Below are 18,920 nucleotides of genomic sequence, written 5' to 3'. Positions count from 1 at the left end.
GTTAGTGAGCTGCATGTTTGGTGCATGCACTTTGTTGATCTCCTAGTAAGCTGGTCCAGCGACGCCGATGAGTTCATTAGGGAACCAGGAGCTGTGCTGGCCTGAGGATCTCCTGGTGCTCCTTGCAAACAGTGCCAGCTTCCTGCTCCCTCACCGCTGCGCTACTACCCTGAAGCCCCTTGGCGGTTTCCTTTACAATGTCCGTTTATCCATTCTTCCTAGATTATACGAATTTGTAAACTAGGACAAAAATCACCTATAATATTATCACAAAAACAAAATAATTTTGTGGCATTCTCTTCCTATCTTTGCTCATGTGTGCTTTTTTTTGCATAATTATAAAGTGTTTATATAGACTTTAATCCTCATTTTATTTTTACTTACATCAAAAGCATTTTTTAGCTGTTAAATCGTCTCAGAATTGTTATAATAGTTGGATAATATTTCATCAAGCTGGTGAATTATAACTCATTTAACATTGCCCTTAGCTTGGATTAAAAAAAAAAGCCACTGCTGTTGAGTCGATTCCAACTCATAGTGACCCTATAGGACAGAGCAGAACTGCCTTATAGGGTTTCCAAGGAGCAGCTGGTGGATTCAAATTGCCGACCTTTGGTTAGCAGCCAAGCACTTAACCACTGCACCAGTAGGGCTCTTTAGCTGGGATAGTTCTCTTTAAAACGTGTTTACTTTCTTGAATTTTATTGTTGAATCTCAGTATTTGGAAGCTATCTTAAAATGTCTTAGTGATGATGATTTAGATGTCATATGCAAAATTAGCTCCTGCCTGCTGGAAGTTTATAGTTCAGAGCAGATGGCCAATAACTATATAATGTGATTATTGCTATAGCAGAAGTATGTCCAGATTGCTCTGGGAGAAGGTGGGAGAGCATTGGTGAGGGCTTCCTGGAGGAGGTGATGTTTGAGTTGTGTCCTGAGGACAGTTAGCAGTTAGCCAGCTGGGAAGTGAAAGAAAAGTATTCTGGGCAGAGAAGAATGTTTAAAGGAGGAAGCACAGAGGGAGGGCTCATGGGTGAGTGGTAGGAGGAGGTGATCCTAGATCTGTGGATAGGTAGACTGCAGTCAGATTACAAGAGGCTTTCTGTACCAGAGCTGGAACTTCATACTGAAGGCCACAGGGAGCCATGACAGAGAGCACTTGCTAAATAAGAACGAGGTTTTGAGTATAGCAATACTGCATTGCTTTGGCAGAGTTTCCAGTAAGTGTGCTGAAATCTTCTAGGATGAAGACTGAATATGGTGCACTCAACTTTCTTCCCGATCATTTGCATTTGTCATGACGATGAATGATGAATAGTATGGTGATAGCATGTTTCAGGCACAGAGGTGGACGTTGTTTTATTACACCACCCAGTATCTACCAGGGCCTCTTTGGAAAATTAAGAACTACCTCAAAGACGGAGATCATTTGCTGCCAAGATGGTATTCAGTATCTGTATTAGTTAGGACTTTTTGAGTTGATGGAATCCCAGCTGATATTAAAGTAAACAGAAAGGGAAATATATTAGGCCGTGTAACGAAAACACCCAAGAGTGGCTCTTCCGGCTTCAAGCACAGTGGGATCCAGGCACTCAAACAAAGCTTGCTCATTCCCTCCCTTCCTCCCCAACCCCTGGTCTCTCCTGCTTCATCTTCCCTTCCATGTGTCCTTGCATTCTCTCCTTCAGCAGACAGACTTTTCCATGTGACCAGAGTTACTGCAAGAAGCTCCTACTTAGGTTACCTCTTGAGCTCATGAGTGCAAAAGAAGAAAAGACTCTTTGTCTCTTTCTCCCATGAATCATGTAGCAAATCTCAGGGAACACTCTGATTGGCTATACTTGGGATATATCCCCATCCTGAACCAGGGTGGTGGAGTACTCTGAATGGTCAGGACTGGGCGCTCTCACCCAAACCATGTGAAAGGTGGTACCCAAGGATAATGGGATTCTGTTCCTAGGAGGAGGGGAAGGAAGGGAGTACTGAATGTATTTTTTTTTTTTTTTTTAAAAAAAAAAAAGAAAAAAAAAGGACATCCACTACTGTTGTGAAGAGGGGGAGTTTTCCACTGGAAGATAACAGCGCCAGTAGCTTATCTGAGTTCTGCCTTTGTGCGTGAGTTTGGCCGGCATGTTCTGGTGCTGTGGTACATTTGGTACCAAGGCTGCACAGGACGGAGACTCCCAGCACGTGTGCGAAAGTAGCCTGCGGGGGAGTTTTCCACTGGAAGATAACAGCGCCAGTAGCTTATCTGAGTGCTGCCTTTGTGCGTGAGTTTGGCTGGCATGTTCTGGTGCTGTGGTACATTTGGTACCAAGGCTGCACAGGACGGAGACTCCCAGCACGTGTGCGAAAGTAGCCTGCTGTCCAATTTTCCTTGGCACGTAGGCTCAAGACAATGCCCTGCTTCCCAAAGGCCTTGTGGCAGTGTCCTCCCTTTCTTGTGAATGTGTGATTTATGTTCTGTCAGTGGCAGGAAGCTGCTCAGATGACCCACCCAGTCCCGCTGCTGCCCCCGTGATGGTTTGTTTTTCTCATTGTTCAGCGCTCCATCAGCTTCCGCAGTGAGAGCCGGCCTGACATCCTTGCCCCCCGACCCTGGTCCAGAAATGCCACCCCCTCAAGCACAAAACGAAGAGACAGCAAGCTGTGGAGTGAGACCTTCGACGTGTGTGTCAATCAGATGCTCACATCCAAGGAAATCAAACGTCAAGAGGTAGGCTAGGGGCCCGTGGAATTGGCGATGTGTTTTGAACAAAGGCAAACAAAGAAGCCACACTGTGGCCCATGCCGCGGTCCCCAAATCATTTCTTCATTGCATTTGTAGAAGGAGGACAAATGGGGGTGTCAGGGCTTGTGGAAGGAACTGAGAAATCAGCGTCCAGCTGGGTGGGAACTGATGTGAAAATCTGAAATTACTAAGAAGACGAATTAGGAAGTGCCTGCGTAGGTTCCTGGAGTTCACGAAGATAATCACTTTAGTTACATTTTGGTGGTAACTTCTGACAGGTTGACCAGTTGCCATTGAGTTGATTCTGACACACGGGATGCCATGTGTGTCAGAATAGAACTGTGCTCAGTGGTGTCTTCAGTAGCTGATTTTTCAGAAGTAGATCACCTGCTCTTTTCTTCCAAGGTGCCTCTGGGTGGACTCAAACTCCAACCTTCTGGTTAACAGCGGAGCACATTAGCCGTTTCACCACCTAGGGACTCCAGCAACTTCTAGGATATTTTTAAATATTCAGTTTATGAAACTTTGATTGATTTAGCTTTGTGGAAAACTTATTTTCTATGGAATTAGGTTATTTTCATTCCCTGTAAGGTTTCTGTATCGATAGCCCTAAGTGGCTATTGTAATATTATCTGTTATAAAGGCCTTGCTGTGTGCCAGGCTCTGCTAAACACTTCTTATATGCATCATCTAGGGAAGATTCTCGGGGTATATATTTTTTGTGGAGAACCTGACATTGGCAAAAGGGGGTACTTGAAAGTTTCCTAGATTCTTTTTGATTCAGCAGTTCTTTGCTAAGAATTTATCTGCCAGGCCTACCTGTGTACATGTGAAAAGCTGTATGTGCAAGGTTATTTACTACAGTAATGTGTATAAATATACTAGTGTGAAAAGAGCCTGACATCTCTTACTAGAGGCTGCTTAAATAATGAGTGTCCGTGCATGGAATACTACACAGCTGTAGAAATACATGAAGAAGTGCTGATACGGATGTATGGCTAGGTGGACAAAGCAAGACATGAGATAGGGTACATTATGTGCTGCCGTTATATAAAAAAGAAAGAAAAATGTATGGGTGTGTGTATGTACACATTAGCTTGTAGAACCATAAAATATTTCTGGAAGGACATACAAGGAAATGGCAAGGTCATTGCCTTCTGGGAGGGGATCTGGGTGGCTAGAGGAAGGAGATGGAGGGGAAAGCTTACACCATGTGCCCATTTGTGCACTTTAAATTCTGAACCAGGTAAATGCATTATCTATCAAAAACTGAATAAAGCACTTAAAAATAATAGATGCACTGAAAAATTCCTGGGAAGAAATAGGGCAAAATCGTAACAATGGTTAACAAGATGGTATTATAGATAGTTTTAAATTTTCTTCTTCATGCTTTTCTGTGTTTTCCCAAGTATTAACAGTGTATGTATATAACTTGTATAATCTGATAGAGGAAAGACAAGCAAGATGAGAGAGGGAGAGAGAAAACGAGAATCAATGAATACGTAAATTAATATGACTGAATTAATTCTGCAGATGAGGAAATTATTAAGGTACCTTGAGTAAAAGGCCATCTGCTAGTAAGTTAGAGAGTCAGGATTTGAAACCATCTTTCGTCCTCCAAGGCTCACAGTCTTCATGGGACACTGTGCAACCCCACCGCAGCCACCTGACTGCGTATTTTGTGTTTCCCAGTGTTGCGTTCTGTGGTTTTCCTCTTCTGGGACCACATCATGTGATTAGTCTCTAGTAAATAGACGTCTGAGGAAATCTGAGGAAGGTTCAAGTAAAGTCTAGTTCATTGGATTGTACCATTCCATTCCCTGGTTTTGATAATGCACCATAGTTAGTCAGGATGCCACCACTGGGGGAAGCTGGGTGAGGGGTACACGGGGCCTTGCTTTACTATTTTTTGCAACTTCTTATAGGTCTATAATTATTTCAAAATAAAATTTTTTTTTTTTTTTTTTTTTAAATAGAGGACCAGGAGGGCCTGACATGGAGGTCCCTTTGCGCTCCCCTCCAGCCCAGCCTTCTGCCTCTGCCTGCTTTGTCAGAGAGCACACTCATTGTTCTCCGTTCTGCCAACCCCTGAGATGGAGTTGTACCCACAGCCTGCTGGCTTCATCTCACTAGCCTGAAAGATATGCGGTGGTCCCTGAACTATCTTTACAAACTTGCAATTCTTTAATAATGTCATGTTTGCCAACAGTTTTGACTCCCAGATAAAAATGAGCATTCTTCACATGATTGCTTTTTAAATTATGATGGCTTAGTAGACCCAAATTAGAAACAGTCCATTTACACACTCTTGCACGGCAGCCGGCTCCTCTTATTTTATTTATTGTACCTTGTGGGGTTGAGAAGTAATTTAGAATGAATTAACTTTGCCAGTCATTTAGAGTGATAAAATATTGGATTCCTCATACAATCCTAGCCTCAAGACAAGTAGCTGATAGGAGTAAAACTTTCTGCTGAGATTCACCTTCTGTTGAAGGAAGACAAATGTGATGCCCAATTAATAATCCTGCCATGTGCATCTCTGAGACCAAAAAAAAGGAAAAGAAACAAACCCATTGCTGTTGCGTCAGTTCTGACTCATAGCGACTCAATAGGACAAAGTAGAACTGCCCCATAGGGTTTCCAAGGCTGTAAATCTTTACAGAATCAGATTGCCACATCTTTCTCCCACGGAGCAACTGTAGATTCGAACTGCTGACCTTTCAGTTAGCAGCCAAATGCTTTAACCATTGCACCAGCAAGGCTCTTCGGAGAACAGACCCTGAATCATATCTTATGATTGCCACTCAAAGACATGGACTCCCTGGCCCCAACTGTCATTATTTTACCTTAAAGAGTTCCCTCTTATTTGGCTGCATCAAAGTTCTGTAACACGAACAATGACTCGTTGAATTAGAAACGTGTGGAACCTCTTTTTCCCACCAACAGAGAAGCATGTTATAGAGAAGTTTTGCACAATCTTTTCTTTGAGGTTTTACCCACTAGATGCATTTGCTGCAGGTTAACTTTTCCAGGTGCACTGGTGGCGCAAATGGTTAAGCTCTCAGCTGTAAACTGAAAGGTTGGTAGTTAGAAGCCACCCAGCAACTCCGTGGGAGAAAGACCTGGCCATCTGCTCCTGTAAAGATTACAGCCAAGAAAACCCTGTTCAGCAGTTCTACTCTGTCATATGGGGTGGCTATGAGTCAGAATCGACTTGACGGGCCCTAACAACAACAACTTAACTTTTAAAAGACAGAAATGAGTAGATTTGGGGCTTCAAGGACTAGAACCATCACTGTTTGGAGCTGGTCTCCTAAGCAAAGGGAAAGTCCAGTGAATGCGTTTTGTCTTTCCTTACAGGCCATCTTTGAGCTTTCTCAAGGAGAAGAAGACTTGATAGAGGACTTGAAATTAGCAAAAAAGGTAAATTTAAATCCAGTGGTCATCTGAGTCACCTCACGTTCTTTCCTCTGAGTAATCTCGCAAGACTGTGCTTTATGAGCACCCTCTTTATGACTAAGAGGGATCAACAACTGAGAAGACCTGCCACCCTGAACTGAGCAGTGGGGAAAACAGCTCAAAACAAGAAGGTGGAATAGCTCTCTGGACCAGGCACCCTTAGGGGTTCTTCTCTGCATATCTAATGCACCTCAAAGAATACTTAAGTTTAAATGAGAAAAGTGCTTATGGAGGCTTGCTGTACAGTTGGTTGTCCTGGAACCCTCAGATGCAGGGCCTCCTTATCAGTGGGAGAGGGGACGTGGATGTCTCAGCTTACAGCTATGCCTTAGAAATAAAGTCACTGAGTCCCAAAAGTGGATGAAGTGGTTAAGTGAGGCAACTGCAAACTGTTGTGTATATTGGGGTCTTTTATATGGAAATTTGTTTTTTAATCACATGGGACTCATGCCCCTTGACAATAAACCATCCTCAGAAACCTTTCCATTCACCTTCTGGCCTGGAGATGAAAATCCAGACTCTTTCCTCTAATATTGACGGTCTCCTCGGAGAATCACAGGGTTGGAAGAGTGCCTCCTTTCCTTCAGGGTCCTTGGTCCAGCCTTCTGCTGATGTGAAGCCTCATTTGTAGCATTCCTGTGAGATGGGCATCTAAGCTTTGCTTGGACACAGCCAAGACACTGGGTGTTAGGCAGGGCTGGAGGAGGAGGAGGGAGAGGACAAAGAAGGCATCTACCTCTGGGAGAAGTCTTGCTGGTCGTGTGTCCAACTCCCCTTTCCTGCATCAATGTTTCCCAGATCCAGCTGCCTTACGATGTTTTACGCGCATGGTGATCTTACCTTACTAGTCCTTTCCTTTTCCTTTCAACCATTCAAATCCACGCATCTTGCAGGAACCAGCGCACATCTCACTTCATTCTTCATCAGCATGTATTGCCACCGCCTGTGTACCGGGCAGCTCATCTTCAAAACCTCCCTCGACTACTCCAGCCTCCAACCATCTCTGACCCTCTAGAGCAGTTACGATTTGATCATTTTTGCTGCTATGTGACATCTCTCCTTGAACTACTTTTTAAACTTACAATTTTCCATGTGCTTTTTTTTTAATCTTCCAAATCAGCTTTAAATTCCTAGAAGGCAGCGACTGTCCGCTGAGTCTTTGTACGCCGTTACCCATACCTGTTGCCGTAGAGTCGATTCCAACTCATAGCGACCCTATAGGACAGAGTAGAACTGTCCCATAGGGTTTCCAAGGAGCGGCTGGTGGATTCGAACCGCTGACCTTTTGGTTAACAGCCCTAGCTCTCAACCACTGTGCCACCAGGGCCTCATGCTATTACAGTGCCCTGCATAAAATTTTGTGTTATTGTTGTTTAATTATTGTTAGTAACAGATGGTAGGGCTGGTGGCCAAGGTTTTGGCATCTTTGCTTTGAATCAGTAGTAAAGGGTGCTAATCACTTTTTCTTTTATTTTTTTAAACTAGGGGTCAATTGAAAAAGATCCTGCTGATAACTTGTTTTGTATGAAGTAGGAATTTTTCAATCTGTAGGATCTTCAGTGAAGTTGATTTTTTAAACATTATACCAATCAAATCTGCTCTGCATAGAAGATTTGTGCCCCTCCCTAGATGTATGATATACTAAAATTAAAAAGGTGTTTTTTTTTTTTAAATCTGGTTTGTTTTTCAACAAGCACAGAAAGCTCAAGGCAGTACTGGACTCTCATCCCCTGTAGTCACACCCGTCTGCAGCATTGTGGGAGAAGTTGTTGGGGACAGTTGTTTTGTTATTTGCAGGGACTCTCAGGAGCCATTTACCTTTCTCACTTACGTGCTCACGTGTTAAAGGTTTGCCTCCATCTCTTGCCTTTCTTGTGCAGGCCTATCATGACCCCATGCTGAAACTCTCCATCATGACGGAACAAGAGTTGAATCAGATTTTTGGAACACTGGACTCTCTAATCCCTCTACATGAAGGTATAATTTTGTTCCCAGAGTGAGTCTAGACTTGTAGCCTTAACTGAGTTGTCTTATAATGAGTCAGTGATTATGTAATAATATGAGTAACCCAGAGCCTACTTCCAGCCTGTTCATATTTGAATGCCTAACACAATAAGCGTTCTGCTTGTTTGTTTTTTGCCAGATCTCCTTAGTCAGCTTCGAGATATTCGGAAGCCTGATGGCTCAACTGAGCATGTTGGTCCCATCCTCGTGGGCTGGGTAAGAAAAGTCTCTGGGGTTGCTTGAAGGTCACTTTCAGTAACTTAGATGGACTTTCATTTTATCTAGATATTTTAATAGGCAAATATGGGTTTCACATCAGAAAAAAAATAGCAAATTCCTAGTAAAAATTATATTTAGGTTTTAGGTCTTCAAAGCATGAAAAAAAATTTATGTAAATTTACTGTATTTAAAGATAATCTGGCCGTTTTGCAGTAAAATAAGTAAAGACATACCTGAAACTATTATTTTCACATCAAACAAAGTAAAACTAGTTAATGTTCAATTCAGGCCAATTACTAACATAATTATTACCATTTCTATTCCAGTAAAAATTGATGGACACATTCTTGTCTGTCACCAAAAAAGCTTCTGGTCAGCCTTAAAAAAGAAAAATCTCATGGTCAAAATGTTCCATAAACAAGGTAATAACTAAACGTTGCTAATGTTTAGCATATACCCGATCCTAAGTATCTTCAGAGGAGAGCTGGGTATATGCTGACCTTCATCTCAGCTTAACCCATTTGCCTTTTCTAATTAAACAAAGAAATGCTCTGAGACACTAGGTTGAAGGGTTATAAGTTTATGGTCCTGAGGCTGAATTTGTCTTCTATTGGATGGCATAATATTGTCAATTGTTTAATTCGCTTTAGACAAGACATGCGTGTGCTCTGTGTTGCTGGGGTCCCCTACTCCCTATTCCTCCTCTGAGCTCTTGTGTGTTCACCCCAGCTCCAGGTGTTTGTCATTTGTTATGAAGCAGGTAGTGAAAGCAGACTATTTTGATGACTTCTTCCAGGCAGGATTAGGTCTCTCGTCCTCTGATCCACACAGTGTTCCAGAAAAGTAGGCAGGAAGTGCCATGACAGCAAGTATTAGAGATTATTTCTCTGTTTGGAGAGTGTTGTGAATGTGTGAATCTTGGTGTTGCTATGTGCATTCTCTTTATTCAATTATACTTGTATTTTAACCTTCCTAAAACCCAGTTGGTGGAAACGGTTAACCCAGTAGGCTGCTAACTGAAAGATTGTGGGTTTGAGTCCACCCTGAGGTGCCTCCAAAGAAAGGCCTGGTGATTTACTTCCAAAAAAATCATCCATTGAAAACCCTGTGGAGCACAGTTCTACTCTGACATACATGGGGTCGCCATGAGTCAATCAACTTGACAGCAACTGGTTTAACTGTGAAAACCCAGTTACTTTGTCTCGATGCCATATGGACGTGCAGAAAGCTTTGGCATTGCTCTCTTAGTTTAACTTATGCTTCTTGATTACTGCCTTGATTAAGAAACTTTGAGGATTTCATGACTTGAATTGCTTTAGCCTGGGCTGAGTCAGTTTTAGCACTGAAACTGAAATATCCCAAGGGTATCTAAAAGGCAGGTAATGTTCTAAGATTTAGAAAATGAGCCTTAATATTTCAGGAGAGATTATTCATCTTCTATTTTTGACTTTCATTTTATTATGAGCCATGGTCTATGTTTTAACTTCTTCAGCCCCCAAAGAAATAGTCTGCAAAGAGAGCCAGGCAGCTGGAGACAGAGGGAATAATGAGAAGAGGGTCTGCCTCAATATTTCTTAAACTTTCTGAGTCTGGACTGCTTTGATGGGATGGAGTACGGGGCAGTAAGGTTCCACTCCAGAATTAGCATAGTGACTGCTGTTTTAGGACAGGACAGCAACGTAGACCTACATGGTTTCTTTAAGTATCATATTCAAATTGTCAATTTGTGCAAGAAGCAAAATCGTAGGAATATGCATTTTTATTAATTGTTTCTGAAGTAAATGCTTGTCACTTTTATTAGGAAATTTGTTTTGATCTGGGGACATCTTTGGCAGTCCTTTTCCGAACATACCCAAAGCAAGTGTGTCCATGCTGGTTCATTTTTCTCTGGACCCTTCAGACATCAAATGGGGACTTGCAGCTTGAAGAGAAGCCTGTAATTAAACAAGTGACCTCTGTTAGCAGACCTCAGGAGAAACAGCCCTTATTTATCAGGACTGATGAGCTGTTAAACGTTTTCCTCTTTTAACTGCAGATGTGTCCATTCGAGGGGGAACTGTAACCAAAGGGTACATCTGTTTGAGTTCTGGTCTTTTTAACAGAACAAAATAAACATCTTAGTGGACTTCGAATGAGAAAAGTCAGAGCCCATTCGACCCATGAAAAATTGATTTATTTCCCCCCAAAGGGAAAAAAATGAAAAAACCCTTTTAAACAAGCGAGCCTCCCAAGTGGGACAGCCCTGGCCAGTCCTTTTGACCTTCGAATGAATCAATTACTTTTACTTTGAAGACCTTAAACAGAAGAGTTGCTTTTTTCCCGGGAACCACCCTGGTTACTAAGGATCAGCCACCCTCCCCACTAACCCACCCGCCTCAGGCAGGTAAGCTGTTGGAGTAAGCCTTCCCTATCAGAAAGAAGTGGCTCCCCAGGTGACTTAGCATCGCGCTGACGGTTTTTTAAGTCATAAAATAATATTTGGCTCTCCAAGGCATGTTCTCATGTTAATTTGGGTTCTAATTAAATTTTAACTTCAAAGAGAGAGGCAGGGTACATGGAAGCAAAAGAAAAAGATTTCTTCTCTCTCTTTTCACAGTGTTAGGGAGATATAGTTTTTAAAAAAGTGAGAGAATTTCCCTTAGGAATTCTTGACAGCCTATTTAAAAAGATATGAGTGGCTCAGAGCTTTGGCCGAGGAGGAGAACAGGCTTCAGACGCTAGTTCTGTCTCCAGCTGAGCAAGTACTTTGCTTCTGTAAACCAGTTTCTTAAAAAAAAATTCTAAGGACAAATAATAATGATACTTGAACTTACTAATTTTTTTTTTTTTTTTTTTTTTACCATGGGCCAAGCTCTGTGCTATACATTGTTTATCTTATCAAGGGAGAGGAGGACATTAGTATATGCATTTTATAAGTGGAGAAACTGAGGCTCAGAAGGGTCACCCAACTAGTTAGTGTCTGAGTTAGCTTTGAATCTGATTCTGTTTGACTTCAGGGTCAATACTCTCAGCCACTGCATTATCACCTCTCACTGACTTCCTCATTTACTATAATAAGTGAGTGGTTATGTATTTTGGAACCAAGATGTGTACACTCTTCTTCATCACCTGTCAAGGTAGAGATCACTTGTGGCTTTTTCACTCCAGTGGGCTGAACGAGAGAGCCTTTCAGGTCTTGTCCAGAAACAGCACCCTGTCAGGTGTGAACACAGGACCACAGCCTGATGAGGTTGCCATGGCAGCCAGGCGGCAGGATCAGAGAGATTAACGGCCCATTGGACAGTCAGTAGCCGTGTGATAGAGGCTAGTTTACATCCGATGGTTACTGCGGATTTGTTTCTTCATAACGAAGTCACTGGGCATTTCCAGGTCCTTTTAAAAGGCAAGGAAGTGGAAACAAAATTAAGAGGCCTTGAGGCCCTTTTTAATTAACTCTGAAAATCTAAATTATAAGTCACAACACCCCATCTAGGGTATGTGTGTGTGTAAGTACTAATTATCATTACTTTCAAATATGAGGTTTGAGAGAAGAATTTCTGCAGCTTTTTTAAAACACAAATAGATGTTCTTACAACATTTAAGGAAGGTAGACATTTCCAAGGAATGTTAAGCTCGACAGTGAACTCTTAAACGTTACTTCCCTGCTATGTTTTTTTTTTGTTTCGGTCACTGAGAAAATAATTTCAATAAGAGGTATAAAAGACGCAGCAGAATGCCACCACATTTTATTTTTAAACAATGTTCCCAAACCATCAGTTATAATCTAACCTGGTAATCCAGGACACGTTCATTTATTTGCTCATTCGGAGCACAAACTTCAAATGTCTGCTGTATATTAGGCCCAGTGCAAAGTATTGAGGATGAAGAAATGAAAGACACCATCTTGCATGGAATCCCTCCACAAAGCAGATGTCATAGTGAATGTAGCTTCCTATTCCAAGGGAGAAACAACATCAGCCAGGCCATTGGCCACATATAATTGTCTGTGGTCGCTTCCTGGAGGCTGACAGCCCATGTATTAGGATGCTGAGCCTAGGTGCTGTCTAATAGGGAGGGGTGCAAATGGGGGCTAAACAGCCATTTCATTGAGTCACTGGCACTGTGTTTGCACAATGTGACTGATGGGATATGTCAGGGATTAGCATTTTGCTGGAAGGAAGGCAGTGGAGTTGAAATATTCTGCAGTCTTGAAGCTTAAATTGTCCTTTGCTTGTTATTGTGGTGTTAACCATTAAGAATAGCCAAGAATCGTTCTTGGCATGTCAGAGCTAATTTAAGAGATTTTTCTAAATGCTTCCTGAATCTGATTTTTCACTAATCATACTTTTGCGTTAATATCTTGGGGCCCTTTGTAATTGGGCCGCCCTGGAGTCTTAAACTAATGTAGAGGCGCTTGTAGGGAGCCCTGCAAAGGGCTGGGCTATGGATTCTGGCCGCTTGCTTTCTTTTTGTGCCACTAAGTCTTCTAAATGAGTTTCTTGTGACTAATTTTAATAGAAATCGTCTAAACCTAAGAGGTTCTTCTCTCACCAGATACTTTTGGAAGGTTAGGACAATTCTGCACTGTAAGCATATCCAGTAATTCCGGTTCTTTCATTTTTAGCTTAAGTTGGCAGAAAATGCAAGTGAACCGTGAAATGGGTCTTAACAATCAAGAAAGTAAATGTGCAGCTAAGAAAATCAGTTAGCGTAAGGAAGCCAGAGCCTAGGAAAGCTGTCCATTGCCTGCCATTTTGAAGAATTCCTCTGGTCTCCTCCAGCCATGCAGAGAAAGGAATGTTGGCCAGGCCTGGAGACCAGTTAGATGTTTGTTCAGTCCCCAGGAGTGATGCTAGCTTGCAGCTTTAGAGCTCATTTTAACACTCCAACCTTCTTTTGGTTTTCTGTTCCTAGCTGCCTTGTCTCAGCTCCTATGACAGCTACTGCAGCAATCAAGTAGCCGCCAAAGCTCTACTGGACCACAAAAAACAAGATCACAGAGTCCAAGACTTCCTGCAGCGATGTTTAGAATCCCCCTTTAGCCGCAAACTAGACCTCTGGAATTTCCTTGATATTCCGAGAAGCCGTCTGGTGAAATATCCTCTGCTTCTTCGAGAAATCTTGAGGCACACACCAAATGATAACCCAGATCAGCAGCACCTGGAAGAAGCAGTAAGTTTGTCTATCCTTTCTCTCCTCCCTTGTTATTTCCCACATAATGGTTGGTGGATTGGGTGAATGAGGGAACGGGAGAATTTGAGGGGGATGGGACTCTGGAATCGTGGGTTCCAGGCCTGGCTCCTCCATCAACCACGTTTGAATTTTGCAAGTCACTTCTCCTGATTGTGCCTTAGTTTCCTAACCTGTTAAAATGCATTATTTACTTGAAATGCACTCTAAGATTCTTTGAATTCTAAAATTTCTTGATTCTGTATAGGTGACTTTTAATCCATTTGTTACAACTGCTGACTGTGAGGGTTAGCATCTCTGTGGAGATTTTAAATTGAAGATTTTTGTTTAATTGGAAAAGGGCAGTTGCCTCGTGCTTTAGGCCCAAAGCCCGTTTGTGAGGTCAACACGCATTTAAGATCTAGCTCCCCTCGGTCCCAATTGTAGTGGAGCGTTTAGTCAAACATCCTGCTTACCAGCAGACTGCTCATCCAGCAGTGTTCATTGACTATTGGCTGGGGGACTTGGGAAATATGGATATGGATTCTTCTCTAGCAGCGATTGAAGATCAGGAAGAATGGGGTCTGTATCACGAGAATATTGCAAACTTTGAGCATTCACTCAGCATGTTTCCAACTGGGGTGGCCTGCAGGGCATGGCAGAGGAGACGGTGTACCAGGAGGAGCAAAGTCCTGAGCAAAGGTGTAGAGAAGTGACAGGCAGGTCATGCCTGGGGAGTATCATGGAACAGTCTGTCTGGGATTGAGGATACTCTGAGGCAGCAGCGGAAGATAAGGCAGAGGACGTGGGCTCAGATCTGATTATAAAACCAGTACCTGTTGCCATCAAGTCAATTCATACTTATAGGACCCTATAAGACGGAGTGGAACTGCCCCATAAGGTTTCCAAGGGTGTAATCTTTATGGAAGCAGATGGCCAGGTATTTCTCCTAGGAGCTGCTGGGTGGATTTCAACCACCAACCTTTCAGTTAGCAGCTGGGCACTTAACTGTTGGGCCACCAGGGCTTCTTGTTGTTGTTTGATGCCACTGAGTTGATTCTGACTCATAGTGACCCTATAGGACAGAGTAGAACTGCCCCACAGGGTTTCCAAGGCTGTGATCTTTACGGAAGCAGACTGCCACATCTTACCCCTGTGGCACAGCTGGTGAGTTTGAACTGCTGATCTTTTGGTGAGCAGCCAAGTGCTTCACCCCTGCACCACCGGGGTTCCTCTGATCTGGTTATAGGGGATTTTAAGTATCAATTTGGGAGATGTTTCCTTTATGCTGTAATAAACTGAAGGCTGGCTGGTTTGTTTCCTAAGTAGGGGAGTGTCATGTTCAAGGTGGCATTCACTCACAAGCTTTGTGACCTTGGGCAAGTCACTCCCCTTGTCTGTAGAACAAGGAGATGAAGGAAGAGGAGACTGGTGACTGGGAAGCAGGCTGGGAGGATGCTGCAGTGGTCCAGGTGTGAAGTCGTGGGAATCTGAGCAGGGACGTGGCGGTGCAGATAGCGGCTTAGAGACCAATTCAAAGGGAAAATCAGCAGGGCTTATTCCGTGACTGGATCTGGGATGGTCACAGGAGGAGGAGATGCGTAATAATACCAGCACCCACGGTAATAATAATAATAATGGTATTAGTGGCTGACACTTATTGAGTACCTAGCAAATCACCTTTGTGTATTGCCTTACGGAGATTATATATCTCATTTAATCCTCACAGCATCCTATGAGATAGCTGTTCTTATTGAGACCATTTTCCAGATGAGACTTGGAGGATTAAGGTCCAGAGCCAGCAAATGATGGAGTTGACATTTGAACCCTGTGACTGTAGACTCCACGTTCTGCCCTTTTCCACTTCTCTGTGATCCTATGCCATGGAGCTGAAGGCCTGGCCCCGTCTTTGAGCTGCTTTTGCCTTTGGAATTGAGGAGAGCTGTCTGGCCCCCAGGCTTTGTGGAGATTCCTCAGAGGTACAGAGGTGGGCCAGGTGTCCCCAGGTAGGAATAGAGAAGAATGAGGAGAGACTCTCTCCTGATGCATGAGGTGTTCACCGTGTCTGGCAGCCTGAGGCACTCAGACCAGGCCCCCAGTCCAGCAAAGATGGGGGACACAGGCACCAGGGATAAGGCCGGCTCTCGCTTCATCATGTCTGTTTTTATTTCTGAGAAGACTACGATAGAGTTGCCTCATCTCCGTATTTCATCCAGCAAGTGTGTGGTCTGCAGCAGAGGAACAGCAGGGAGCTTGGACGCGTCTAAATAATTACTATTTTGAAGCATCTGAATCTGTTCTGAGTTTTATTGTAATGATTTCTTCTTTTAATGTGCAACATGAGAGAATACTACTCTTTTTTTTTTTTTTAGCATCCTGTGAGCTAACATTTGAATTTAAAAACAGATAAGAACATGATTGTTTTCAGTGTGAAAGCATATACCAGTAACCAGTTTCCCCAGTGCATGAAACATGGAGCCATCTACAAAGTCTAATCTGCACCTAATTATTCAGGCAGGTCTGTGCATGAAGCACAGTATAGTTGCATTTGAAAGTGTCTGCAAAGCAAGTGATCTCTACACAGTATACCCCACTGCCATCGAGTCGATTCCAGCTCATAATGACCATATAGGACAGAGTAGAACTGCCCCGTAGGGTTTCCAAGACTAAATCTTTACAGAAGCAGACTGCCAATTCTTTTTCCCGCGGATTGGGCTGGCGAGTTCGAACTGCTGACCTTTTGGTTAGCAGCTGAGCACTTAACCACTGCACCACCAGGGCTCCTTCTACAGATAGGCACAGCAATTTGTTTTCCCTCCTTTTTGAAATCCTTATAGCATTACCCTAGACGAGTGGAAATATTTAGCCCTGTACTCTTGGATGCACTGTGAATGTGTGATAAACATAAAACCCACAGTAGCAATGTAGCTTGACTTACATGTTCCCTGAATAAATTTTTCCATCTATGAAAAGGGAAAAATCAGAGCACGCTGAAGAGATTGCCAAGGGAGTTGATTCCATTCAGTCTTGGGATTGGATCTAAAGAAGGGTCTTGCTTTAATGCAATGCATGAATGGCCACATCTTTATTATAATTTAATAGTGTTTTGGAGACTTACTAGAAATTTCCCCCAGAAGAGAGCTTCTTAAAATAAACTTTGGATATTCAGATGTTCTAGAGAACTGGTTGTTTGACATTTTAAATTCTGAGGATTGTTTTGGCCAAAATATGATACTACAGACTATCTCTTCCCCCCACCTCCCACGGTTCCCCAACTGCTTAAAAAAAGACCGCTGGGATCAGCGGAAAGAACAGTCCTGCTTGTGACCCGCCTGCAGGGGAGGCTTGGCTTGTGGCTGGAGCCGACCAGTAGATGATCCTGCCACAGAGGGGAGGAGACAGACGGCTTTCAGATCCCAGTTTGGGGAGGATGATTCTAGCTTGTGTGGGCTTAACCCAGGTAGTGTCACCTGGTATTTCTCTTTATCTCCTTTCACCACTTCCTCCCCTGCAGTTTGAACCCTGGGGAGAAAAGCAACAATAAATTTCATTTAAATGCACAATGACCCTGACTGCTGTTGGCAATCTGCTGAACGTAACTTTCTTTCCCCCTGCAACCCTGCAAAATAAATCCCTCCGGAGAACCAGTGCAGAGGGCTTAGACCCTTGTGGTGTTCAGGTGGATGTAAATACAAAACAGTCTTTTGAATAAATAGGAGCAGACCTGGAGTTGCTATTATAAAACGTGTACATAGATTATGAAATGATAATACTGATTATTTCTGTTGTTTTGTCTTCTGTACGCTTTAAAACACCAAAAAGAAGCAGCATTTGAAAGTAGTCATAGCTGCCTAAGGAACCACTGTGACATTTGATTTTATTACTCTTCATGTGATATGCCAGCTGTTCAGTTCCTGAGTTAAATGAGGAAATGAACACATCTTTATGCCTGTAGTGGATCTTTCTGGTTTCCTGGGTACTTGGCAGGAAACTCAGAAAATTAAAGTGCTGGTTAATTTGGGCTGTCCAGGTACACTTAGGAATAGTTAACTGATAAGATTATCAATTAATGTCAAAGTCTTTAAAATCAAGGAAAAGGCATGGATTCCACTACATATTAAAAGTGTAGGAAGGTCAAAGGGGAAGATAGTTGTAAATCAGTTGCTCAGATGCTTCCTATGTATTATAAGTTTCTGAGGAACCCTGTCTCATTTCCTTGGATACCCAGTGTAACACCAAGCAGGTGTTCAACAAACATCATCCAAAAACCAAACCCATTGCCACTGAGTCGATTCTGACTCATAGCGACCCTGTAGGACAGAGTAGAGCTGTCCCACAGAGTTTCCAAGGATGTAATCTTTACAGAAGCAGACTGCCACACCGTTCTCCCATGGAGAAGCTGGTGGGTTCGAACTGCCAACCTTTCAGTATGCAGCCAGGCGTTTAACCATTGCACAGCCAGGTCTCCTCAACAAGCATTATCTGAGTTAATTTGAAGGATGAGTCATGTCTTTAGTCTATTTTGTGAAAGTTCTTTCTTTTTTTTCTTCTGAAAGTACGATAAAAACCAAGAAGAGGGAAAGGAACCAAAGAGAAAGTTAGTATACCAAAGCATTCTGCTATTTATTCTTTGTTTTGTGGCTGTAAAACTCAGATTAATTTTACAGGATTTATGCTCGAGATTAGGGTGACATCAAGAATAAAAAGCTTTTTTTATGACACTAAAGAGCTTGTATTTTTTTTTAATAATGTGTTATTTCTTGTTATCAAAATGGAGTTGTCACCAAAATTTGGGAAATAGGGAAAAGAACAAATAAATGATCTTTGACGTTCATAATATCTACAGAAGTGTGCAGATTATGCCTCAGTCCCTAGAATGCAGTCTCAGACTTCAGCTTGTTGCTGTAAGATCTTCTTTCACACTTGTATGAAAGGTCTCTCAAAATTATACTGGGTCAAAAAATAAATACATAAAGGAAGCATCAACAAATTTTGAACTCTAGTTAATGATATACTGAAGTGTGTAGAGGTACTAATATCTGCAACTTACTTTGAAATGTATCAGAAAGGTAAGAATGGACATATGGATGGAGAGATGTGTGATAAAGCAAATATAGCTAAATGTTGTAGAGTCTAGGTGGCCAGCATCTGGATGTTTAATTTTTAAATAATAAAATATTGGGGGGAAAAGAAACTTGTATGAAAGTACAAAACTTATGACTGGTAAAAATTTTCACCCAGTTGCTTTGAGCAGAAGGTATCATTTCACTAGCATATGAAAAATAATCCTTAACCCTATAGAGAATTCATGAACACTTTGTTACAAGATCTGGAAGCTTCTTGCTAAGTAAAGGCCTCT

At 42.4% G+C, this 18,920-nt stretch overlaps 1 protein-coding gene across 1 annotated transcript in view; it reads left to right on the top strand.

The window, feature by feature from the left end:
* The window catches only part of ARHGEF3 (Rho guanine nucleotide exchange factor 3), a 71,549-nt gene that overhangs the window by 44,142 nt on the left and 8,487 nt on the right, over positions 1 to 18,920 (top strand). The window contains exons 3-8 of the mRNA XM_023726440.1: positions 2,546 to 2,716; positions 6,092 to 6,154; positions 8,071 to 8,167; positions 8,334 to 8,410; positions 13,307 to 13,564; positions 14,965 to 15,033. Coding sequence (XP_023582208.1) covers positions 2,546 to 2,716; positions 6,092 to 6,154; positions 8,071 to 8,167; positions 8,334 to 8,410; positions 13,307 to 13,564; positions 14,965 to 15,033 — 735 coding nt within the window. The remainder of the gene's footprint in view (positions 1 to 2,545; positions 2,717 to 6,091; positions 6,155 to 8,070; positions 8,168 to 8,333; positions 8,411 to 13,306; positions 13,565 to 14,964; positions 15,034 to 18,920) is intronic.

The sequence above is a fragment of the Trichechus manatus genome, unplaced genomic scaffold, assembly GCF_000243295.1.
Source record: "Trichechus manatus latirostris isolate Lorelei unplaced genomic scaffold, TriManLat1.0 scaffold00001, whole genome shotgun sequence".
NCBI classification, from domain to species: Eukaryota; Metazoa; Chordata; class Mammalia; order Sirenia; family Trichechidae; genus Trichechus; species Trichechus manatus.
This window is presented reverse-complemented; position numbering and strand designations above follow the sequence as displayed.